The 27,496-nt window shown below is 37.5% G+C and overlaps 1 protein-coding gene across 1 annotated transcript in view; it reads left to right on the plus strand.

The window, feature by feature from the left end:
- SSH2 (slingshot protein phosphatase 2) overlaps positions 1 to 27,496 on the plus strand; it is a 252,619-nt gene that overhangs the window by 35,410 nt on the left and 189,713 nt on the right. The window contains exon 2 of the mRNA XM_082708526.1: positions 21,707 to 21,787. Within this exon, the coding sequence (XP_082564652.1) occupies positions 21,707 to 21,787 (81 nt within the window). The remainder of the gene's footprint in view (positions 1 to 21,706; positions 21,788 to 27,496) is intronic.

Consider the following 27,496-nt stretch of genomic DNA (forward strand, 5'->3'; position numbering starts at 1 on the left):
TCTATGACTGAAACAAATAGAAAGTAGTGCTTAGATTGGAGGTTAGGAAGGGCCTCCCTGAGGAAGTCAAACTTAGTGAGGTTGAAGAATGAGTAGAAGTCCATAGGAAAACAAGGAAGAGGGTAGTCTAAACAAAGAGAATGGTATGTTCAAAGGTTCTGAGGTAGAGAAAGTTTGACATATTTGAGAATCAGGAAGGCCAGTGTGGCTGGATCAACATATATTGGGGCAGAAAGAGGAAACTAGAGAAGTACGCAAGGGGCAGATTATGTAAGAGTTTATAGAACATAGAAATTTGGTGGTTGTTTTCTGTGTTTTTTTTTTTTTTTTCTTTTTTTCTGAGCAATATGGAGAAACTATTGAAAGGTTTTTATCAGGGTGGGACCATATTTCTGCTTTTAAAAAATGGGTTTGGGGGGCACCTGGGTGGCTCAGTGGGTTAAGCCTCTGCCTTCGGCTCAGGTCATGATCCTAGGGTCCTGGGATCAAGCCCCGCATTGGGTTCTCTGCTCCATGGGGAGCCTGCTTCCTCCTCTCTGCCTGCTTGTCATCTCTCTGTCAAATAAATAAAATCTTAAAAAAAAATGGTTTTGGTTCCTGTACAGAGTACAGATTGTAAGAGATAAGGTTGAAATAGATCAGCAGTTAGGGAAGCCCTGGCGGGTGAGACAAGCAGTGGATAGATTTGAGGTAGAACCTGCAGAGCTTCCTGATAGGTTGGCTAAAGAACTGAGGCAAAAGAATACATCAAACATGACTCCCATCTTTCTTTCTTTTTAAGATTTATTTATTTATTTGAGAGAGCTCGTGTGTATGAGTAGGAGGGGCAGAGGGAGAAAAAGCTCAAGCAGGCTCTGCCCTAAGCTTGGAGCCAGACGTGGGGCCCCATCTCACCACGCTGAGATCAAATTTCGACCTGAGCTGAAACCAAGAGTGGTTTAACTGACTGCGTCCCCCAAGTGCCCCCTAGCTTTCTGCTTGTAGCAGCTGAGGTGTATGTTTGCACCATTATCCAAGGTAAGGTATTCTAGTCCAGGGTGGATTTGGGAGAGGGAGTGGGAGTTGGACTGGGGAGTTTACAGATGACAGTGAGATCCCCAGTAGAGATAACAAATAATTGAATATAAGAGTCTGGACCTTGGAATAGAGGTTTAGAGCTAGAAATACGCATTTGGGAATCTTCAGTGAACAGTTGATATTTAGAGTCCTGTGACTAATGAGATCACTTGGTTGGGGAGAGTTATAGAAAAAGAAAAGAAAGCTCAAGACCAAGTCCTTTATTTTTTGAGAGTTTGCAACACTCTAGTTAACTTAATTTTCTGGCCAAGTTACATATTGTCTGACAGTGAAAATTCTGCATCTCTGTGTTCTCTTTTCATAATTCATGAAGCCAATGAATAAAACCCAACAATGAATTTTTTTTAGTTAAAAGTATTGATCTGAAAATTCTTTTTAACTAAGTATCTTTCTTTAGTATATTCATAAACTTTTCTGGAAAGCAGCCATTATTTTGAATACTTCTCTTTAGAGGGAGTATAGATGTGGAAAGTGGAAGAAACTGGGCCAAGTATGAAATCTCTGGAGAACTTTTCCTAGAAGCTTGTTTATAAATCAGTCCATTTGTGTTTTTGTTAATAACCTCTTATAAAACCAGAACATAAAGGGCATGGGATGGAGAGAATACTTGAGTTGGAGTTTCTAACTGTTTTAAATTTGCTCTATTTAAGTCACATGTCTTATACTAATTGTAGAAGTTGATTGATGTTTGCCTGGGTAGGTAATGATGAAAAAGCGCAGCTTTTCTTCTGGATATGTGACTTTGGTTCTTCTTTCTTTAAATATATTTCTTGGGATACCTGGGTGTGTCTGTCTCTGCCTTCAGCTCAGGTCATGAGCCCAGGCTCCTGGGATTGACTCCTGCATCGGGCTCCCTGCATCTCCATCTGCCCATCTCTCTCTCTCTCTGACAAATAAATAAAATCTTAGTAAATAAATAAATATATTTCTTATCTCTATGTGTTGGTTGCACATGTTTCTTCAGAGGTTTTTGAGCCAGTTACACATTTTAGACTGTTTAAAGATTATGTTAAAAGCCATTCTACTTTATTTCATTTCTCTTGGGTTTTTTTAGGTAGCCATTAGTAAGTATGGATATTTTGTTTTGCTTGCCTGTTGGCTTGCTTGCTTGTTTTTTTTTTTAACCCCATAGGTCTGAAACTCACCAAAATTATTGAAATTCTTTCAACATGAAGTATTTCAGAAACTTGTTACTTGCACTTTTCTATGCCAAAAAATGCCTTTTAAGCCACCAAGAATTTTTACATGCCACTGTAAGCCCTCCTGTGCTCCATTCACTCTGTTAAGAGAACACTAGCCCACCCCTCTTTTTTATCTGGTCCTGTACCCTCCTAACCTTGTGTAAATATCATTAAGCATTTTTTTGGGTAGGAGGGAGATTTAGCCTTTCTTTTTCCACGTAGGATCTAGGGATAAGAATGCACACTGATTTTTATTGTTGCTATTGTATTGCTTATTGGACGGGAGCCAAGACTTGGTGCTAATGTTATACTGTGTGGATACTAATAGTCACCAGTTCTAATTGTGAGTGTTAAAACAAACTTAAAGATATAACTCTCAGTTTTCAAGAATCAGAGCTGGAATTAGTCTAAAACCAACATTTACACAATTCAAAAGAAATAATTTTACCCTTCCATAACTTTAAAAACCCAAAGCAAGCATATCTAATAGACCACTGCTTTCCATCACTGTTTTTCTGTTTTAAAAAATGGTTTAGACTTATTAAAGGATTTGGCTGAAATAAGACTCCCTGTGTTTTACTAAGATATTCATTTTAATGTGTTATAATTTAGCTACTTACCTGTTGGACATTTGGGTTTCGTTATGTATAATTCTGTAGGGAATATTTTGTACATAAATCTTTATATACATCTCTGATTATCTCTTAACAATGAATTCTGGAATTTACTGAGTTCAAGATAATGAGCATTTTCAAAGTTTTTGATCCAGTGTCATATTATGTCATATTACTTCTCAGAAAAATTTTACCATTTTTCACTCCCAGCCATTGGTGTGCAAATTCCTTTTTTTCTTTTCTTTATTAGCTTTGGAAACATTTATAGTCTCTTGTCTTTGCCAGTCTGAAGGATGAAAATTGTATCCTTTTCTGTTTTACATTTTTTAAACTAATGGAGTAAGACATGTTTATTCTCTGATTTCTTTTTAAAAAATCAAATGAATCAGGACACAGTAGTATAACTAGAATAGTATATCTTTATTCCACACTGGTTTGAAAAAATTTTGCTTACAAAAGGCTGCAGGAGAGTATATTTTCAAATCTTATTATCTTGAGAGAATAGATGTATACTTTCAATTCTGCTAGAATATCTCAAGCTCTAACCAGTGTTCAGTAGAACATTAACATTCTGAATCTTGTATTCCAGAACATAAATTTGCCAGTTCTCTGAAAACACTGGAACACAAATGGAAAATTCAATAGCCCTACTTTAGTGACTTGCTTGTGATAGACCAATGGGCAAAATGCAGGCAAGACTGCCAGCTGCTCTACATCTGCAAACATTTGTGCAGAACTAATTTTAATAACAGATGTTGGGAATATTAAAAAAAAAAAAAAAAAAGCAGCTCCCCTCTGAGAAAGTCAGACCTATCCCGTGACTTCTCAGATGCCCCATAACCCTGTTAGCCAGAGTTTCATTCCTAAAATTCCTTATTTTGCTTCCCTTCTTTCTCGTGTGAGAAGTTTTAGAAATGCTGAAGGGAATCTCACAACTTCAGAAAGTCTTGATACTGCTTTGGTTGTTGTCTGTTTTGTTGTCATGTTTAGAAGCCTGTATATAATTAGGGTTTACCCTTGGAAGATTCCGTTTTGACCTTTGGGGATGACCTTTTGTGTTGAGATAAAAGTTACAGGTAATGAAGAGAAACTTTCAGGGAAAACTATTATTTTTATCAAACGGACAGTGGTAATTCCAGTAGGAATTTGCTAAATCAGCGTCTGAATGATGGCTCATACAGATTTTGGGTTTATGATACCAGTATTCCATGTCATTAAGGGAGCCCATACAGGCCCAGATAGGTGCCTCTGTGACATGTCAGTATCCTCACTCAAACACTTAATCAAATTTTTTTTTCCTGTGGTTTGCTTATGCTGAAAGGCTAAGTAAATTTTTTTCATTGTTATTATTTGATTTTTAAGTTTTTTTTTTTTTAATTTTAATTCCTTAAATGAGGTTGTACACTCATAAGATTCAAAATTAGGAAAGTTGTAAAGAGCATGCAGTGGAAAAGTCTCCCTCTTCCTGTTTTCCAGCCATCCAATTCTCCATTTTCATACAATGAATTAACTGCTATTACTAGTTTTCTGTGACTCTTTTTAGACGTACTCTATGCATAGATAAGCAGTGTGTGTGTGTATGGCTCCTCTTTTACATTAATAATACTACATTACACGTAATATTTTTTTTTCCATTTAGTCTAGCTTAGAAATATTCCATATTAATACATGAAAACTCCCTTGTTTTTATCCTTCCTAGATAGGACTTCATTGCATAAATGTACTGTGATTAATTAACCAGTGTCTAAACTTTTGTTATTAGAATAAATGCGGCAATAAATAACATAAGAAAAATGTCATTTCACATAATTACAATAAATTTCTAGGATCATACTTTTGGGGCAAAGGGAAAGTAGTTTTAAATAAACATAAAGCTTGGATGTGACCCAGGGATTCACTCTTTTATTTTTTTCTTTAAGATTTTATTTATTTATTTATTTGAGAGGGAGAGAGAGAGAGAGAGAGAGCATGAGAGGAGGGAGAGTCAGAGAGAGAAGCAGATTCCCCACAGAGCAGGGAGCCCCATGTGGGGACTCGATCCTCGGACTCTAGGATCATGATCTGAGCCGAAGGCAGTCGCCCAACCAACTGAGCCACCCAGGCGCCCCCAGGGGTTCACTCTTAAAAACCAAACCTGAATAGAAATAGAGATCATATAGTTAGCTGACCAGAGAGAATTTTAAAACATTTTTCTTTCTGTGAGTAAAAATGGCAGTGAAAATGCTGAATGATTATTTTCAGTAATTGGTTTTCAGTGATGGGCAATAACTCTGATTTAGCATTTTAAATTATTTCCTTATTTCCATTGGTAGTTCAAGGCAATTACAGAATTCTAAGGAGGAGTTCATTTATTCAACTTGCTACCATCCTAAATACTACTCTGCATTTTTTAAAACATTAATGTTTGTCATTTTAAATAACTTCGTGATTTTCAACTCTCACAATGTACCAGGTTTAAACATTTATGGGGTTCCTATTCTATGTCCTTGTCCTCAAAGAGTTGACTAAATCAGTAGTTTACAATCTGGGCAAAAATTCAGAAAAGATTCTTTTCATCTTTTAATGTTATATAATCTGTGCTTTATTTCTTCATTTTTCCTTCAATACGGTATACCTAGCTGCATCTTTTCATGTGCTTGTTTGCTGACTATATCTTTTCTTGGTGAAGGGTCTGTTCAAATCTTTTGTCCATTTTTTATTTTTCTTACTTAGTTGCAAGAATTCTTTACATATTCTGAATACAAATACTTTGTCAGACATATTTCATAAATATTTCTTCCCAGTCTGTAGCTACTTTTTGTCTTTTTTTCTTAAGATTTTATTTATTTATTTATTTGAGAGAGAGCAAGAGCGAGGTGGGAAGAGAGAGAGAGCATGTGCATGCATAGAGGGAGAAGAAGCAGACTCCCTGATGAGCAGGGAGACCGACATGGGTCTTAATCCCAGGACCCTGAGATCATGATCCGAGCTAAAGGCAGATGCTAACTGACTGAGTCACCCAAGTCCCCTACTTTGTGTATTCTTTTTAAAAAGTTATTTATGTATTTATTTTTATTTGAGACAAAGATAGGGGGAGATAGTGCGTGAGCAAGGGGGAGAGGGAGAACCAGACTCTCCACTGAGCAGGAAGCCTGATGTGGGGCTTGATCCCAGGACCCTGGAATCATGACCTGAGTCGGAGGCAGTCACTAAACTGATTGAGCCATCCAGGTGCCCTACTTTTTGTATTCTTAAGTGAGTCTCTCAAAGAGTAAGTTTTTAATTTTGTTGAACTCTATCTTACAGGTTTTTTCTCTTATGGTTCATGCTTTTTTGTGCTATTAAAAAATCTTTGCTTAACCCATTGCCACGAAGATTTTCCTCTGTATTCTACAAGTTACATCAATTTTTTTAGTAACCATTTATAGTTGTCACAACTGGTCTTGGCAGTTGAGGAAACTAGGCTCAGTGAGGTTGAAACAATTCATCAAAGGCCAGTTAGCCTTTGTGTTTTGTGCCACTATGTTTCAATCCCAAATTAAGTGCTTTTCTCACTCTAGAGGTCTGTGCATATTTTGTCAGAGTATGTACATATAGGGGTGCCTGGGTGGCTCAGTGCGTTAAAGCATCTGCCGTCAGCTCAGGTCATGATCTCAGGATCCTGGGATCGAGCCCTGCATCGAGCCCTGCATCGGGCTCTCTGCTCAGCAGGAAGACTGCCTCCCCCTCTCTCTTTGCCTGCCTCTTTGCCTGCTTGCGATCTCTGTCAAGTAAGTAAGTAAAATCTTAAAAAAAAAAAAAAATGTACATATATAATAAGATGATAGGCCTCTGTTGATTTAATATATCCTGGGTGTGATCATTTAGTTTGTTGTTTCCCAAGGTCTTGCCTCTTATTTCCTGCTGGGATCTACCAGTTGTTGAGCATATCAATTAGAGGGTATGTGAAAGAGGAAGTAAATTTACTAACCAAATGTCATTTTTTTAGTGCCTTCATAAAAGATATTTTCTAATTACTTGGATTCAATCCAAATTTTTATTTATGGAACACAGTATTAATAATATAAGAATGCATATTGAATAGTCAGCCAACAAGTAGTTCTTGAGTGCCTATTGTAAGTGCCAGGCACTGTGTGTAATTGCTGGATATATAGTAATGAGTGAATTAGATACACTTGATCTTTTTCCTCTTGAAATTTGTGGTGTAGAGGAGTAGGTTTCAAGTTCTTGTGGTGGAGGTCCACATGTAAGAAATATGTTTTATATGATGATTGTTATGCTTGCATAGTTGCTTGTTTAGGTACATACATATCTAGAACAGAAGTTTCGTGAAACAGTTCTTCCTCTTCCTTTATGAAGTGTACTGATATTTTTCTTTCTATTCAGTTAAAAAAAAAAAAGCTATGTTGCTGCAAACCACTAGATATTTCACAAGCTGTTCATGGGTCTTAGCCTGCAGTTTGAAGAAATGAGTGGATGCTGGTTGATTACTGCATTTAGGGGAGACTTTGAAGCACTGTGCTTTGTTGCTGAGGGTCTTGTTGGGAGAACCTGAATATGGTGTCTGCTTTTTGAAATTCCCTGCTGCCCACTGGCCAAGCGGGACAGGGAATATAACTACACATTCCTCGCAAATACACCAAAACTTTCAAGATTTCAAAGGAAATTTTAAGATTCTGTAGTGCTATAAAGGAAGAACAATGTTTCTTTATTTATTCTCAAAATTAGGGTGCCTGGGTGGCTCAGTTGGTTAAGCAACTGCCCTTGGCTTAGGTCATGATCCCAAGGTGCTGCGATTGAGTCACATCGGGCTCCACCTGCTCAGCCAGGAGCCTGCCTCTCCTGCCTGCCACTCCCCTTGTGCTCGCGTGCTCTCTCTCTTTTTGTCAAATAAATAAATAAAATATTTTTAAAAACAAAACAAAATTATGAGGCCTATTATAGATTTAGAAGTAAATAGGAAATAACTAGCTAAGGACATTTGTCAAACACTAATGCTAAATAAAACATACACAGAAACCTGAAAAATTGTTTCAGTAAGAAGATTAGAAAGTATCTTCATTTGATTATTTGGGATTGAGGAAAGTGGGCATACTTAGTGGTATTACTTGACTAGGTGTCAATTATGAGCAGTCTTTGGAGAGAGGACTTTTATGTGGCTTAACTGCAAGTGATCTTTTTGTCAAAATATGAAACTGTTCCTTATCCTTCAAGCAAACAATTTAGAGCTTCAGAACACAAGAAGGGTCTACCCATTCATCTTAGTTTGCAATTAGTTGAACTAGGATTAATGAAGAAAAGACATTGCTTCAGAAATTGGAAACTAGACACTTTTCATCAGAGGAAGTTTTATTCTGTGGCCGTGTGTAGCTTGATTTCTACTCAGTGTGGGTCTTAAATGTTGGGTTTCAATAGTGGAGGTTTTTTTTTAAAATTTTTTTTTTTTTAGAGATTTTATTTATTTATTTGACAGAGAGAGATGACAAGCAGGTAGAGAGGCAGGCAGAGAGAGAGGAGGAAACAGGCTCCCCGCTGAGCAGAAAGCCCGATGTGGGGCTTGCAAGATCCCAGGACCCTGAGATCATGACCTGAGCCGAAGGCAGCAGCTTAACCCACTGAGCCACCCAGGTGCCCCAATAGTGGAGGTTTTCTAACTCCCAGTGGAATTGTGGCTATTACAGTAGGGTGATTTTTACTTTGAATCTTTCTAACCACCTTCCTTTGACAAATCTACATGAGCCAATGACAGTGATCTGAACTTATAGACAGTAGGTTCCAGATTTAAAGTGTCTGGAGGGTGCAGGGTTCTGTTGCACTTCCCGACAGGTTGGTCCCCTTCCTAATGGAATTATCTTGATGTGGCAAAGGGATGAGACTAAATTATTTGTTTGGTTTTTGTTTTGTTTTGTATTTCTGTGCATGGTGGTGGAGGGTGGGGGAGCACAGGGGAGAGGAGGAGAGAGAATTCTAAGCAGGCTCTATGCCTAGTGCAAACCCCATGCAGGGCTTGACCACATGACCCTCAGATCAGGATCTGAGCCAAAATCTAGAGTTGGATGCCTAACCAGCTGAGCCATCAGGTGTGCCCTACATTATTGTATTTTAAATGATAATTTCCTGAGATGCACATGGCCTAATTACCAACAAAGAATACCAATGTCGTTCTCATACCAATATTTGTTCTCCATCTAGACAGCGGGAATAGTGAGAATAACAGAATGAGCTAGTACAACTCCCAAGCAATGGATTTTCAGGTTTTGTTTTCTTCTTTTATCCCAGTTAGAAGAAACTAGTATATTTGGAAAGACTTTTCTTGCTTATGAGAAACAGAGACCATCCACTTCAGAGAATATGTTTACATGAGAAAGATCTAAGATTTATCTCCATATGTGATGAGCATTTTCTTTCAGAGAAATTATCCTCATGGAAGGGGATTTTCTGCTAGAACATACAATTTCTGACAGTTCTGCTCAGGCTCAGACAGCTTTGCCTCTCAGAAGCTGACTGATTTCTGTAGGACATGGCACTTGTCACTACTTCCTCAGGGCATTGCCTGGGCTGAAATGTATCTTTGTGCTGCCTCGTATGCAAGAAATCCATGTGTAAACTCCAGGTTTTTCTCTAGGGTCAGGACAGTAGCAACCATAAACTCCAGTGCTTTAGTGTCTAGCCCTGCTGCTTATGAAAACAGCCCTGATTTCTACTGGTCCTGTGTTTTAGGACGAGACTGACATGGATTTTGATTTCTGCAGAGGAACTTCCTGCATTTTGCTGTTCTAGAGAAAAAGCCACTATCAAAAGCAATTTATCGGGGCGCCTGGGTGGCTCAGTGGATTGAGCCGCTTCCTTCGGCTCAGGTCATGATCTCAGGGTCCTGGGATCGAGTCCCGCATCGGGCTCTCTGCCTGGCAGGGAGCCTGCTTCCCTCTCTCTCTCTCTCTGCCTGCCTCTCCATCTACTTGTGATTTCTCTCTGTCAAATAAATAAATAAAAATCTTTAAAAAAAAAAAAACAATTTATCATTCTCTGCAAGTTTTTTTTTGTTGTTTTTTTGGTTTTTTGTTTTGTTTTGTTTTTGTTTTTTTCAGAATAACTCCTCTCTGTGACAGTCATCAGTTTGTTCACAAGGGTCTCTGCTGACCCTGGCCTGACAGAGTGGCTCTTCCCTTGCAAGTTCCAGGACTCTGCATCCTCCTTGATCCTCTCTTCTTTTGGGTCTCTAGTATCCTCGCTCTTTTCAGTTGGGAATACCATTGACCCATGACCAATATTTGATGGGGATCCTTCTTAAAATTCTCTGGTGGAAATTGAATTTTATGTGTTTACCCTGTCTCCTACCAGCATGAATGTTTCCCCAAGGAGTTTAGCTATCTCACCATCATGTCAGCCCCTGAATTGTGGGTGACTGCGGAAAAGAAGTCAGACTTGGGTAGATTCTGTAATTGGACTTTTCTCACCTTTAACAGTTTTATGAATTAAAGGATTTTGAGGAGGAAGCCCTACCCCCACCAGACCCAAAACTGACTGATTTTTAGTACATGTTGAAAGTGGAATCAGGGAAGGAGATCTCCAGAGAGGTGTTCAGATGATATTCCCCTCAGATAGTTTTAACAGTTGGTATAACTATTTCTCCAGAGAATAGGGAGTGAATTTTCTGGAAAGATTATTCCTCAGGTTTACAACCTTTTAGCTCCTACTGGGCAGCTTCTCTCGTTATAGTCCGGGCAATTAAATCAGAAAGCAAAAATGACCTTTCTGCAGTATGAAGAGATCGTGTAGTCAAAATAGGAAATTAATTAAAAGTACAAAATCATCACTCACTTTATGCCCCACTCAGCTTGTTAGTCCTTAATTTTAAGTGTCTCCAGCCCTCCTTCCTAATCAACCTGAGCTGCTCCTGTAATAGTAGAGCTCAGTCTTTCAGTTCTCTTATTAAAGAAGGAATCAAGCTCTTTAACTACTGAGAAATAGGTCTAATCTGTGGTTCTAAGTAAAAACTTCTTTTCACAATCATCTGAAACCTGACTTTGGTAATGCCTCAGGACTCTATCTCAGTAACAGCAATCTTTCTGCACTTGTCTTTCTTTCCTGGCACACATACCCAGACAATTGTCCAAGAGAGGCTTTTCTCTTCTTTCTTACTCAGTGTCTTCTTGTCTTCAAATTCTTGTTTTCTGAATTCCTCCAGTTTCTCTAAATAGCCTTCTCTTTGCCCTTCAAACCTGCATTCCCTGAAGGAATAACAGAAGGAATAACAGCTTCAGTTCTTTGCACATTCTACAGAAGCATACAGTGGTCATATTACATGGTATACACATTAGTATCTCTAAATCCCAGTTCACTTCAGAGCCCAGATTCCAAACAAAGCTACACAAAAAACATTTTTTTAAAGGTGTTTGTGTGGCAGGGTTTGGAGCTGATTGGAGGCCACAGTTAGCTCTCATACATTAGTCTGAGAAAGGAAACTAGAAGAATTAGAAGTCTAAGATTTTAATGACCATAAAGATAACATGTAGATGATTTACTACATAAATGGGGGTCAACCAGAATTGTATGCTTTCAACAAACATTAAACTTTCTGTATCTCCTTGTTTAGCTAGCCTGCTGTCAGCTCTTAAAGTTGACAGAGCAGTTGTTTTTTTGTATTTTTTTTAACTCCTACATAGAACAGGAGGGAAGTAAGCATCTAACTTGTTAATAGCAGAAGCCTAACCCCAAATGGAAAATAATAGATTATTTGGTTTGCCTAAAATGAGACAAACAGATAATCTCTCTATGGATTGCTTATCAGTTTTGAGCCACTTAATTAGCAACTAGAGACAGAAATCCAAAGTTTTCTTTTGTATTTCAAGATTCCAGATCTAGAAGTTCTGAGTTGCTGCTGCTATTTTATTTTCTCTTTTTGGGAGAGTTCAGTGAGGGTTGAACACCTACCACTGGCTTCTTTGCTTCTTCATGTGTTTATGAACTTGCTTGTTACTTGTTTATTAATTTTTTTTTTCTTCTGTGGATGATTACTTTTCAGAATCCACATTAGTATCTTAGTTACCTATGTAGGCATTCATTAAATACAGGTAATGCCTCTTTATGTAAACTGAATAATCCATGTGTATGAATGACTACTTTTACATCTCACTGGCAATTCACCACTTTCCTTTTGTTGGTTTTGCTATAGAAAGCTAGTCAAGGACTGATATGATCTCACCATTCTGGTTCTAAAGCCATGATTTAAGTGTTATCTATAGATGCAAATACTTCAGACCAGTGTATCTCAAGCCTCAGTGTTTATCAGAATCACCTGTTGAGCTTGCTAAAAACACATTTCTGGGCCATACCCCCATCCCCAATTTTCTGATTTGGTAGATCCAGGGTGGAGCCTTAGTATTTGCATTGCTAGTAAGTTCCCAGATGATGCTGTTGCTGGTAGTATGGGGACCACATTTTTAAGAATCACTGCTTAGGGATTTTTCTCCTATTTCAGAAACATGCCTTTGTAGACAGATGGTTGTATCAAAAAAAGAGAAGGGGGGAAAAAAACCCAAACCTCAAGAAGATGACAGGGTTTGGTGGGCTTTTAAAAAAATGTATTCAAATGATCTCTGTGTGAGGGTGTGAATTTGCTATTACAAGTAATGTAGCATTTGTATAGGCTCTGAGATACTATCATAAGTGAATATTCAAAGAATTATGAAGTAAAATCTCCAAAGCGACAAATACTCTTATATCAAGTCATTATGTTGTATTCTTTAATACAATGGTATATATCAATTATATCTCAATAAAATTGGGGGAGAACTTCTAAATCTTATCACTGTTATTTGGGATGAAAGACTTAGAAGAGGAGGGGAGGTGAAAGAATAGGGATGTTGGTATCTAGGAGGTCTCAGTTAAAATCCTTGTTTTGCCACTTACAGTTAATGAATGATTTTACAGTGTGTAACTTCACTAGGTTGTTTTAGTATTAAATGAGATAACGTGTGAAATGCTCCGATTATTGTATTTGTCCATGGGTTATTTTCATAGAAGCTGGTCTCCTCTGTTGCTTTATACACTCAAGAATCTTTTCTAACTCCATGGGTGATAAGTTTTATCCAAAGTCATTATTAAATAATCAGATCCCAACATTTGCAGCCCTGTAGATGCTATAGAAATATAGACAAGATATGGACCCTGTTCTCTAACTATATAAAATCTACTTAGAGAGTAAGGGTCCTTTTCCTTTCCATTGAAAGTACCAAACTACTATGTTAAAAATGGGATAAACTGTCATCTTTTAAACATAAAAAGCCCAGATGTGGCCAACTGGGTGGCTCAGATGGTTGGACATCTGCCTTTTGCTCAGGTCATGATCTTGGGGTCCTGGGATCGAGTTCCGCATCGGGCTCCCTGCTGCTTGGTGGGCCTGCTTCTCCCTCTGCTTCTGCCTCTCTCTCTATTGCTCATGAATTTAAAAAAAAAAAAAAAAAGGAGCCCAGAGAGGTAAGGCAGTGGCTCAATGCAGTTCTCAAGATTCTGGATTCATCTTTTCTGCTCTGCCATACTTAGCATGTTGCTTTTTGTTTTTGAGCCTCTCCTCTCAAGGTCACAAAATGGCTGTCATAGCTGTAGACCTCATACCTTTGCACCACTATAGCCAAAGGCAGAGAAAGAGCAGGGGTTTTGTTGTTGTTTTTCTCAATTCCCCTTAATCAGGGCAGAAAATCTTTCCCTGGAGCAGACTTGCCCTTAGGTCCTGTTAACCAGGATTAGGATATATGACTGTGTGCTGGCCTGCAGGAAGGCTAAAAAGGCAGACATGTGGCTTTTCAGTTTCAGTGGTGGAACTGGTAGGTAGATGAGAGAGTTGAGAGATGACTGTTGGTAGGCAACAGGGAGAGTCTACCAAAGGGAGCTAAGACTATGATCCTTAAAGATTAGAGACAATTCTAGGCAATTTCTCATTAGGCAGAATTGTGTGCTCTAAGGCAAGCATTGGCAACCTTCTTCTGTTAAAAACCTGATAGTAAATATTTTAGGTTTTGCTGGCCACAAATCGTCTCTGTTACATCTTCTTTCTTTTAAAAAACAACCCTTTAAAAATGTGAAAATCATACTTAGCTTGCTGGCCATATGAAAAGAGGCCATATAGTTTGCCAGCCCTGCCAAGGCCATTAAGGCTCAGAGGAAAGGGAGATGCGTAAGGCTGAAGTCATCATTTTGAAGCTTCCTGAAATTCTGGAATTTGAGTGGTATTTGAAGGATGGATAAGATTTACACTGAGAAATCCTATTCCTTCTGAAAGGAAGCAGTGAGTGTAGAAACATGCCTGTGATGCTTACTATAAAATAACTACGTGGTACCTGCAGAGCGTGAAAAGCAACAATACCCCTGTAGGTGAGATGGGCTAAATTGCAAGCCAAAGTTAGAGAGTACTACGGTATGAGTACCTGGACCGAGTCAGCCACTGACAAGCCAGCTTTCTAAGTAGCTCTAAGAAATAAAGATGCCCTTTTGGCTTAAAGCCTCCATGCTGACTTGGAGCCTAAGGCAGACAGTGTCTCATGTAACAGTTGGCCCTTCAGTAGGAGCTGTTGCTACTGTGACTAATTCAAAGACAGACATCATGTGTTTGGAGAAGACTATTGGTCTGTTAACCAGAGCTATACACAAACATTATAACTCATCTTCAATTTATGTAATTGTTATTGACTATAGGGAAGAATTGCACCAACTAGTAGTAAGTTACTCATTCACTGAACATTTACTGAATGCTTAGTGTGTGCCAGGCCCTAGAGATACAACTTGAGAAACTCACAGTCTCGAGGGAGGGAAACGTATATAGAAATAATTACGATAGAGTGTGATAAGGGTTAGAAAATATACATACAAGGAACTGTGGATGCTGAGAAGAAGGAACCACCAATTCATCCTGATTAAAGCTTTCTAGGTGACTCAGTCTAATTATTGCTGTCCTTCAGTGGCTATCCTTATTGCTATCCTTAATACTGGCCTATTATCTTGTGGATCTGTACCATTTATGACAAAGAGTCTTGTGTGAGAAACTGTGGTTGAATCAAATCCAAATAATCATCCAGAAAAAGCAACTTCAAACATTGTACTGCTGCTACCAAGTTTTTAGGATCCTCTTTCTGTGGAAAGTATATAGCTTGTAGTGTTTGTGCTTCTCACTATATTGGTATGAATATTGGGATCTATAGAACAATTGTTTTCCCCAGTAAAATTTACAGAAAAGAAGATTCTGTGGTAGGCAGAATCATGTCCCATAGAGTCCTCATCTTAATCAGATATGAACCTGGAAATATATTATGTTACATGATAAGGGGGGGGGGATTAATGTTGCAGATGGAATTAAGGTTTCCAATTAGATAGCTTTAAAATAGGCAGATTATTCTGGATTGTTGGAATGGGTGACAGTGTAATTACCAGGGCTTTTGAAAGTAGAAGAGGGAGACAAAGAAGAGATTGGATTGATAAAATATGAGAAAGACTCAACCCATCTTTACTAACTTTAAAATGGAGGAAGGGAGTCACAAGCCAAGGAATGCAGGTGGTCTCTAGTTGCTGGAAAAGGCAGGGAAACAGATTCTCCCTATATTAGTTTGTCAGGGCTGCCAAAACAAGTACCATAGACTAGTGGCTTAAACCATAGAAGTTAATTTTCTCATAGTTCTGGAAGCTAGAAGTCAGAATTTAAGGTGTTAGCAGGGTTGACTTTTTTTTTTTTTTTTTTTTTCTGAGATCTCTCCTTGGCTTGTAGATGTCCGTCTTATCTCTGTCTTTACATGGTCTTTCCTCTCTGTGTGTCTGTGCCCTGATCTCCTCTTATAAGGATACCAGTCATATTGTATTAGGAATTAGGACCTACCCCAATAAACGTTATTTTATTTTTTTATTCTTTTTGTTAATTTATTTATTTTCAGAAAAAATATAAACGTTATTTTAATTTAATCTCCTCTCTGAAGACCATATCTCGAGATACATTCACATTATGAAATTCTAGGGATTAGTGTGGGGCGAAAGAGACTGTCAAACTCACCTAGATCCCCCAGAAAGAACACGGGTCTGCCACCACTTTGATTTTAGGACTCCTGACCTCTAGACTGACTATAAAGATAATAAATTTGTGTTAAGTCCTCAAGTTTGTGGTATTTTGTTACAGCAAGTTAGAAAATGAATACAATTACAAGTAATCTGAGTCTGCTAATAGGAGAGTGATTGGAATAACAGTAATCAAAAATATTAAAATAAATATCTATTGACCAATGAATAGATAAACAAAACATGGTGTGTATGTATACAATGGAATATTATTCAACCTTAAAAGGGAAAGAATTCTGACACATACTATGATATGTCTGAAACTTGAAGACATGCTAATTGAAATAAACCAGTCACAAAAAGACAAATACTGTGTAATATCACTTATATGAAGTATTTAGGGTAATCAAACTCATAAAATAGAAAACAGTTTTTTAATGGACATGGAGTTTTAGTTTTGCAAGATGAAAAAGTTCTGGTGATTGAACAACAATGTGAATATACTTAATACAAATGAACTCTATACTTGAAAATGGTTAAGGTGGTAAATTTTGTATTATATTATTTTAAAATACTGAAACAAAGATAGTTTTAAAAGGCAATGACAGAAAAATAAGTGTAGTGTGTGTTCATTGTATATATTGAGAGAAAGGATAGGTATATATCATTGTATATACATATAATATCTCTGAAAATATACCCAAGAAACTCACATAGTGATCATTTCTGGGAATGGGGTTGTGGAGAATCAGGAGGTGGGAGGGCAGGGATGGGAGGAAAACTTAAATACTCCTTGACACCTTCTGAATTTTGTTTGCCACATGCATATATTATGTATTGAAATCATGGTCAAGCTCATAGACACAGAGAACAGATTGGAGGCTGCCAGAGGTAGAGGAAAGCATGGGTAAAATGGGTAAAGGGAGTCAAAAAGCAAAAACTTCCAGTTGTAAAAGTAAGTCAGTCATGGGGATGTAATGGAAGGAAGGAAGGGAGGAAAAAGGGTTTTAAATGTGTAATTGGGGTTAGGGACTGCAGAGAAGGTTATTTCACTTAGGTCATCGTTAGGCTATGAAATCACTTTGTCAATCCAGGTACATGTAAGTGTCAGGATAAGTAAGACCTGCTTCTTGCCTTGGCCTTTAAGGGGTTAAAAGCTCTTAGTCCCAGAGTGTTCACTAGGCTTTAAGGTACACACATATTTTTTGGTTTAGTGCCTATTAGTTTATTGTCAAAATCTCTAGTTTTGTTTTGTTTTGTTTTAAGAACAGCTGAAGTGTGTTCACTTAGAACCCCCCCCCCCAAAAAAAAAGTTGGGAGAGAAAATATAAATGAAAAAATAGGGAGATGCAACATGGGGGAGTTTGAGGGGTAGGAAAAGAATAAATGAATCAAGATGGGATCAGGAGGGAGACAAACCGTAAGAGACTCTTAATGTCACAAAACAAATTGAGGGTAGTGGGGGGAAGAGGGGAGGGAGAGGGTGGTAGGGTTATGGACATTGGGGAGGGTATGTGATATGGTGAGTGCTGTGAATTGTGTAAACCTGGCGATTCACAGACCTGTACCCCTGGGGCTAATAACACATTATATGTTTATTTAAAAAATTTTAAAAATTAAAAAAAAAATAAAAGACATGTAACAGTGTTTTCTGCTTCTTAAAATCATATAAACTATAACAAGAATAAAAGACACTTTACAGTCAGTAGCAACAGGTTTTGACACTTGCAAGGTTATTTCTTAAGACTTCTACTTGCAAATTGTTAGGTAACTGCACAAGTTAGATTTTAACACTCTTCAAAACATCCTTCTTAGCACATGAGTCCTTGCATCATACATACCATATAAAGATTGCAACATTTTATTACTATAATTGTTGCTTAGAAGCTGTTCTGGATTGAGACTTCTTTTATATATGGATGTGTTTTCCTTAGCAGCAATCTTAGCCCCTGTTTTTCTCCAAGCAATACTTAGCCAAAGGAGCCTATTTCCACAGAGCTGTATCCTTATTTTTGTGGCTTTTGCATCCATAAAAAAACAAAAACAGTTCTGGACCTGTTCGGTTTTCTTACCCTTTTTGTTTAGAGTTTTACTGTAGCTAATTCAGCACCCAGAAAATTGCTTAATTCATATTATGGGTACGATAAATTTTAACAAATGACTCATCGTGAGCTCAATACTTCAGGGTTATATAGGGAATACAAAGTTGTCTCTAGAAGTGAAACACAATTTTATAGAAGCAAAATTTCCCTAGATAGCAGAAGTTTCTTTGAAAGAGAATTTAATGCAAATTTATAAGCCTTTTCCATCTAGTTGAGAGATTATTATTACTATCATATTACTAAGAACAGCAGCAGCAGCAGTAGTAACGTCAGTAGGCAAGTTATGCTAAGTGCTTTTCCCAGATTATCTCGAATGTAATCTTTCCATTGACCCTATTAGATAGATGCCATTATTATGCCTATATTTATGGGTCAGGAAATTCAGCTTAGAGAGATTAAGTAATATGTTCAATATCACATGGCTGGTAGGTGGCAGAACCAGGATATGAACTTAATTTAGTTAAGATTTGGACTTAGCACTTCTAAAGCAAAAATATGACTTTGACATTATCCTCTTCAAAATTCCTACTGAAATGGCTAAAGGGACATTTAAGAAGGGAGGAAGGAGGGAAAGAAGCAAAAGAAAAGAGAATTGGTATCTGCATTACAAAGTGGGATCCTCAGGCTAGAAGAAATACTGGGAGGTTTAGTTCAATATGAAATTCAGTTAAGGCCAAGTTGAGGTGAGGGCCTACCAACTTGAGTACTACGTATATATTAAAGCCCACCTAAGGAGTGAATGAAAGAAGCATCATATATTCCTACTTTACTAAAAACATTAATTTGATCAAATACTTTTTAGCATCCATTTAGATAATCTTAGAGTTTTTCTCATTTGACATAATGTGCTAAGTTGTATTAATAGAATTCCTACATATTCATTCATTCTTGGAATAAGTTCTTCATAGGTATAAGCAGGACAGTTCATGCCGCAGAACCCAGGAACAATTCAGGAACTGGAATTACCAAGTACCCCAGAAAGCAGAGAAAAGAACTTGAAATATCTTTTGTCTTCCTTTGGATTAGAATTTAATTTGGAACTAAATATGTTGTTTGCAAGTAAATACTTGTTCCATGAACCAATTATTTTTAATGCTATGAGCACACGTAAATTGATACCTTATATCTTAATGAATTAAATTGCAATTAATAAGTATGCAATAAAATCTTAAAATAACTTTAGGAGTGCAAGTCATTACAGGACCTCCTTTTTAGAAGCTATTTTAAAAGAACTCAGGTAAACATGCTGAAATATTTACTGGAATGAAAATTTTAAAATCTTAACTAGTATAATTTGGATTAGTTGTATACACTGTGGCAGTGACAAGCCACTTTTAATATGCTTAATATTACCTATGTTATCATCTGTTGTGATATGAAAATTTGGGAGAATTGAAAGCAGTTTTTATCTCTGCCTTATTAATTCCTTCAGATATTTAATTTATTTTTTTATTATGCCTTTAGCCTTTCTGATATGACTTTTAGAACTAAGTCTTCATTTATTTTGTATACTTTTGAATACTTTTTAAATTTTGAATACTTTTAAAAAACATAAATGAAAGTAAATGTTTTTTCCCAGGTATGTGTGTCTCAGTTGGCTAAGGGTCCCTTGATTTTGGCTCAGGTCATGATCACAGGGTCATGAAATTGCACACTGGGCTTCATGCTCAGTGGGGAGTCAGCTTGAGATTCTCTCCCATCCCCACACTAAAATAAATAAATCTTTTATTTTTTTTTAAGATTTTATTTATTTATGTCAGAGTGAGCACAGGAAGAGTGGCAGGCAGAAGCAGATGGAGAAGCAGATTCCCGCTGAGCAAGAAGCCTGATGTGTGGGACTCGATTCCAGAATGCTGGGATCATGACCTGAGCCTAAGGCAGCAGCTTAACCAACTGAGTCACCCAGGCGTCCCAAATAAATGTTTTTAAAAAGACGTTCTTATTTTCTCTCCCCTCCAAAATGCAAAGGTATAAGAAATAAAGAGATTTTGCATAATCAGGGTAGGAAAGGAGAAGGAAATAAACCAGGAGAAGGCAGTTTTCAAGAATAGTAACTCTGAGCTTTACTTTCATTTATTTGCACTCTAAAACTCTTAATCTCTGCAGGTATTCAATGGGTTGAGACATAGTTTCAGCTTTGGAAAATCAAAGTAGGAGTCAACTAGGATAGCCAGAGTAGATATATATGATTAAGTTTCAGCCAGTAGTAGTGAGAAGTTTTTTTGTCATTAAGAGCTTTATTGAGATATAATTCATAAAGAAAAAACTGCACATAGTTTATATATACAGTTTGATGAGTTTGGACATATGCACACACCTGTGAAACCATCATTATAACCATCACTAAACCTATGTTTAGTTCATTTTGAACCTCCAGAAATTTCCTTGTGCCTCTTTGCATTTTTGTTGTTGTTGTTGTCTATTTGTTTTGTGGTAAGAACATTTAACATGAGATCTGCCCTTCTAACAAATTTTAAATGCACAATAGAGTATTGTTAACAGTAGACACTGTGTGGCACAGCGGATCTCCATAACTTTTTCATCTTACAATACTGAAACTTTATATCCATTAAACAAAAATCTCCCTTAGTGGCCGCCCCTACCCCCGCCTGGACAACTACCTTTCTACTCTCTGCTACTGTGAGTTTGATTATTTTGGACACCTCAAATAAGTGGAATCATGTAGTATTCATCCTTCTGTGACTGGCTTATTTCACTTAGGACTTCCTTTTTCAGGCTGAATAATATTTCATTGTATTTATACATCACTTTTTCTTTAACCTTTGTTTGTTGTTGGACATCTGGGTTGATTCCATTATCTCGGCTCTTGTAAATAATGCTGCAACAAACATGAGAGGACAAACGTTTCTTCTAGATCCTGATTTCACTTCTTTTGGATTTATACCCAGAAGTGGGATTGCTGGATAATATGATAGTGAGAAGTTTTGATGACATAAACATCTACATCTTTATGCAGGGACAGCTCAGTTTCCAGCAGCTGTTACTCAAATAACAGACATTTGGATGGGACTTAATGGGTCAGAGTTAGAGCTTTTTTTCTTCTCTTTTGTGGTGGTTTTAGTCATAAGGGAAAAATACTCTTGTGTTACCAGCTAATTGTTTCACTTCTTTGTCTCCTTTTCCTTATCAGTCTTCTAGACAGATTTTGAAAAAGAGATTGGATAGTGGAAGAAAGGTTTTAAATTGTTTTCTGGCATCTATCAGGGGGACTTGGGCAGGGCATATCTTTTGGCTGTTCTTATAAACACTTGTTAGCAGAGGGCTAATGAGGCTAGTGGTTAGATACCCCAGTCGTGTCCTATGTTATATTCTAAAGCCTGACTCTAAACAATCAAATCAAATATGTACCTTTGGATCTGAGGATAAATGAGCGCAAACCTACCCCATTCTGAGAAGTATACAAAGTATACACTATAAAGGGTTAGTAGCACCATCTTTACAGAAAAGGGACACCCCATTGCCCAAATTGGAAATCATGGAAAATGCTTCAGCTAATCAAACATTTCTCAGTCAATTTTCCAGTCACCTAACCAATCAACTTGTTGGCTGTATTCTCTCCAACATAGCCGTCACTAATCGGAATTGCAACTTCTCACCTCTGAGCTAACATAACTCAGTGATTTTTGCTGGCTTTTCCCTCATGCGCATGGCCCCCGTTCATTTGGATCTCTGAAATGATGTTGTTTTATTACAGAGTTCTCATTTGGAAGACAGTGAATCAGCAGTGTTACTTTGCTGTGAATGTGAAGAATCAGATATCTTTAGTGGTTCCAATGTACGTAGGTATATGTTTTTATACAGCCTTTGGTGTTTCAAGTGAGCTTTTTGGGTAAATTTGGCTCTTAAATGCAACTGAGATAGTGCCTATTACTTCATCTATTTGGCATCACTCAGCCAAATACATAGTCTGTGAAAGCAAATATAAGTGACTTGGAACGAACGTCTTTATAAATAATATGACATATATGTATGCATAATAATCTCCACTCAAGAGGTACCTATGAAATAGAGAAATGTTGTCTCCTGGAACTTTAGAGTGCATTCTCCCTCAATAAAAAATGATTGTTTTGTGGGTTTTTACATTTTTTAATTGTCAGTAGTTTCCCTTTCCTCATAGCAACTGCTTGGTATTGCAGTTTATTTCCCATGTACATAGACCTAACACATCCTGGCAGTTGATATTTTAAGCTAAATAATGTTATAATTACTGGGTCATTTCAAATGTGGAGCTATCTAACTACTATGTTATAACTATGTTATAAATTTGTTTATTTTACCTGATCCCCAACATGATTTTTTAACTATTGCAAATTGCCCATGCAGTCAAGCTGAAGTCAGAGAAGGACTTAAACTGACTTTTTTTAAAAAAAGATTTTATTTATTTATTTATTTATTTAAGAGAGGCAGAGAGAGAGAGCATGAGGGGGGCAAACAGAGGGAGAGAGAGAAGCAGGCTTCCCTCTGAGCAGGTAGGTGAATGTGGGGTTCCCAGGACCCTGGGATCATGACCTGAGCTGAAGACAGACGCTTAACAAACTGAGCCACCCAGATGCCCTTAAATTGACTTTTAAAAATTTTAAATATCTTTTCCAACAGGATAACTGTGTTTGCTCTAGCCATGGCTAAAACTAGGTTCTGCAAACCTTGATGATAAAATCTGGATTCTATTTCGGGATGTTTACTGTACATAGTAGGCACTCTGTAAATATTGTAAAGTTTCACCAGTTGAAACTCTGTCTCTGTAAGTAAGCTGTGCCTCTTAAGTATATCACTATAGTACTGCCAACTCGTAAACTGTCTTCTTTACTTCACCTTCATTGCACAAAGAAAGTGATCACTGTTTCAGGACCTCATTCAACTATTACATTGACTTGCCTCGTTGCACTTCATTCAGCATTGTCCATGAATATGGAATGGCAGGAAGTTCATTATTGTGACTCACTCACTAATAGCTGGAGCCATGCTCCTTCCCTAGTGCTTGAAAACATTAACTGAGGAATTCACATGAACACTCATTTATTATCAACATTTTGCAGGTGACAGACTGAAGGTGAAAAGGTTAGATTCTTCCCGATATTGTGTGATAAGCAGGAGCAGCGCTGACGTCAGGTCTCTGCTGCCACCCATCAGTGATCTCATTATCAGCAGACAGCATCATCATTGATGAAATACATACAAAGCCTCTTTATATAGTTTCCTCGAGATTTATTATTTTGTTCAGTGTGCATTGGCATCTTCTGAATTAGACTGGCTTATTTTTTGACTGATTTTGTCCTAAAGGGGCCAGTGCATGACAATCTATATAAAGAATATTTTTACGAAGTTGTATACACGGGGAGAAAAGATGACTCTAGTTTTAATGGTTTCTGAGAAACAATTAGTAGGGTATATGCATTTGCAGATTATTCTGGATTGCTTTATTTTATTGCCAGAGCTTTTATTCATTTAAGTCAGATATGTTATCTTTTCTTCTTCATAAGACAAAAATGGTTACATGTACTGGCTGGCTTTTAAAAGTATTGGATTCTCCTCCTGTTTTGTTGCTTGAGGAGTACTTCCTATATGTTTTTTCCCCTTAGCTCCCCCATCCCCACCCTCACCTTAAAAGAGTTTGAAGAGCTCCTTCCCAGCAAGAAGGCTTAAACTTGAAAACAAAATTGTTTGGAGAGTAAACTAATAGAAATCCCAGTTTGAATTTTCTTCAAAGGAAGTGGTATGATAACTGTTTGAGGAAGGGATGGATCTTGATAACTATTTGATAATAGAAGTTCACTATTGTAAAAAAGAGTAGGACACAAAGTCAGTCACTGAAGAATTTTCTCTTCAATCTGAGGATAGAAAAATTATGAACTTTGGTTGGCTATATTTATTAATTCACTCATTCATTCATTCATTCATTCATTTGTTATCCAAGCATTGATTGATGGTCATGTACCAATTGCTGGTCCCAGGGCTATGGAAATTAGGTATAAAGTATAGAATCTACCCTAACAGCAAACTTTCAGCTATAGGATGAATGAAGTCTGAAGATATAACATAAAACATGGTGGCTATAGTTGATAACATTGCATTTTATAATTGATATTGCTAAAAAAAAGAACTTAAATGTTCTCATCCACAAAGAAGATAAATATGAGAAGTAATGAATATATTAGGTAACCACATGGGGGGAATGTTTTTATAATGTATATGTATGTCAAATCACCATGATGTACACTTAACAATTTCATTTGTCAGTTATACCTCAATAAAGCTGAATTTTCTGGTAATTTACCCTTAGGAGAATTGTATACTCTATGCTTAAACAAGTTCATTTTATGAATATTCATGGAGAGCCATGAAAAGGAGAGGAGAAAATAATTTATCTGCCGTACCTGGGGAGAAGAAAAGAAATATGTGGATGAGTGGAAGGAAACTTGGCTAGAGGCAAAGAAGGGGTAGCTCTCTCTGGAAGAGAGCTAACTCCCTTAGATCTCCTTGGGCTTTCTTGGAAGAGATGGGAGGAGTGTAGAAAGGCTTCTGCCTCTTCTCTGGTCCTCTTCATCTTCCATGGAAACCAGATAAAGGATAGAAGCAGTTTCTTGTTCCCTTTGCTGTGCACAGGGTTGTTGGATGCCTCCATAATGAGAAAAGGGACTGGTCTGCCCCAGAGTAGGATGACTGGCAAAGGTCGCAGAGGAAGAAGGTACTGGCCCTAGCTGCAGGAGTTTCACTTTGGCTTCAGATAGGAAAGAATGTAGGCAGTGACTAAAGCAGGTTGGGGTACTGGTAGCTGCAGTAGCCACTGGCAATCCTGAGCATCCTTTCCACTACCCATCCCCATACCTGTTGCTGTCCTGCCTTAAAGGAGAAAAAGCTCTGTGTGAGCTGGAATTCCAATTATCATGTTTGTGGGGGTTCAACTAGAAACAAGTGGATTCGTTACTATTGCAAGGTTATATCTTCCCCAGCCTAGAGGTCAGGAAATTCTTGTTACATTAGTTTATTTCCTGTAAATTAAGCAATTTCTTTCTCTCCTTTCCCTGCTTATCTGACCCCACTCCCACCCTACCAAACAGAAGGGACACATGTAGGTGGTCATACTATTTTTGTGGTCTGTTTCATTCCTTTGCTTGGATATTAAATCCTTGCAAGGAATGCATTTTTCTTCCATGCAATCAAAATATTTTGTTTGATTAGCCCAGTGAAAGGAAGGAGTGTTACCCTTTTGTTATTAAGAAAGAAAAAAAGAAAAGCCTACCCTTGAATCAAATATGGAGAAAGCAGACAGAAAGGAAAACCTAAAATGTAAGAATTATTTGATTTAGCATACTTTACATTTTTAATTTTTTTACTAATTTCATTTAGCCAGAAAATAGTACATCATTAGTTTTTGATGTAGGGTTCAGTGATTCATTAGTTGCGTATAACACCCAGTGCTCTTTACATTTTTTTAAAGATTTTTAAAATTTATCTGACAGATCAAAAGTAGGCAGAGCAGGGGTGGGGGGCGGGATGGGGGTGGGGGGTTGGTGAGCAGGCTCCCCGCCCAGCAGAGAGCCAGATGCGGGGCTCAATCCCAGGACCCCGAGACCATGACCTGAGCCAGAGGCAGAGGCTTTAACCCACTGAGCCACGCAGGCACCCCCTTTACATTTTTAACTAGATTCTTTTCTAGGGCAGGACTGGTATCTCAGAACATAGCAGTATCTATCCTTCTAGATGGTAACTTCTATGGAAGTTTTCAGGTGTAATTATTTTGCGGAGTGGGAGAATGGCTTTGGAGAGAGAATGTTTAACCTCACTTAGTTTAAGAGAAAGGATTTAAGAATTGTAAAAAGTTATTAGTGTTAAGATAAGCAAGCCCTAATTCAAAGCCTGCTTTTGAGTAGCCAGCCTATCTGTGGGTTCAAAATAGAGGGGACTTTAATCTTTAGAATTTTTCTGAAGCAGCTTGTTTTTCTTGTATATTTTAAGTCTTGGAATGTGGTATATGGGATGATCAAAACAATGATTTATTAGCTCAGAAAGTTAAGACTGTATTTATTTTTTTTAAAGATTTTTAAAATTTATTTGACAGAGATCACAAGTATGCAGAGAGGCAGGCAGAGAGAGAGGAGGAAACAGGCTCCGTGGCTGAGCAGAGAGCCCAATGTGGGGCTCGATCCCAGGACCCTGGGATCATGACCAGAGCCAAAGGCAGAGGCTTTAAACCACTGAGCCACCCAGGTGCCCCGTAAAACTATATTTAAAAGGGAAAACTGCTATTGTCGTTAAATCTACTTCTGTAAGACTCTGTAAGATTGTGAACAGACACACTGAACTGGGTGTTGATCAACCTACCGATACAATGATAACCAGAGTAGCAAGCAAGAAGGTGGTGATGGTATGGAGGCCGACAGTATGCGCATCTGGTCATTTCTGATTATTTGTATTTACCTTCTTTCATTCAGCTCTTAGCACTCTATTTATTTCCTTTTTTCAGGCTCATTTGCAGAGATATCATTTCACTGGACAACATACACAAATAAAAAGGGAAAAAATGAAAATTTGTTGCTAAGAAGATGTGAGTTTTATTATGCGTTCCAAATGACCAGTTAGCCAGCAGGAAACAGCTGTTCCACCAGAGCTGAGGATTTATTTGAATTCTTCTGCATCACTTCTGCTGCATAGCAGAGCAATTTCTGATTAGGGCACCTGGTCAGAGAGTGGGATAAAAGTGTTGCCAGTGGCAAAAACATAGTTATTTTTCCCTTGGAAGGAGTCTGATTTAAATGAATAAATTGTGTTTGGTTTGGTTTGGGGTTTTTTTGGGGGGGGGGGTGTTTTTTTGCAAGTAAAACTGCAGGTAAAATTTAAAACAGATTAGATATAGATGTATAGATTATAGATATTTCAGAGCTGACCAAAAGAAGGTAAACACTGCATTGGAGTATAAGATATTTCTATTTTTCATGAACTAAGTTTATAATGGATGAGTTTCTACAAAATATGAAATTACAAAGGACAATGTAGCAAGTGATCATGAAACAGCTTACAAGTATAGAATATAAAACTATAATGAAATATTTGCCAAAGGTGACCCACCTACAAAACAATTACATTAAAATGATGTACACATTCAAACAGATATCCACTACCACCTCACATGAATAGCTTAATTAATCATTAAAAAAAGAAAAAACTCACTGCTTTCTCTGAAAAAGGAGAGTCACACCATAAGCAGAAGAAATTCGAACAAGACTTCGCAAGAAATTATCATGGGTATGAGTAAATGAATGACTTGGAATGACCTCTATAATTGTGGTCACCATTACTGAAGAAATGACACAGAGATCTACCTCCTGTGATGTCAAACTTATTTTTCTTCGTTCCAGAGTAAGATATAATCAGAAAGCATAGCTTAACTGTTTTATCTTAGAATAACAACTGAAAAACAATTTTCAACTTTTCTTTTAAGAAATCTTACCCTCGGGGGCGCCTGGGTGGCTCAGTGGGTTAATGC

This window comes from Mustela nivalis, assembly GCF_964662115.1.
Source record: "Mustela nivalis genome assembly, chromosome: 17".
Lineage (NCBI taxonomy): Eukaryota > Metazoa > Chordata > Mammalia > Carnivora > Mustelidae > Mustela > Mustela nivalis.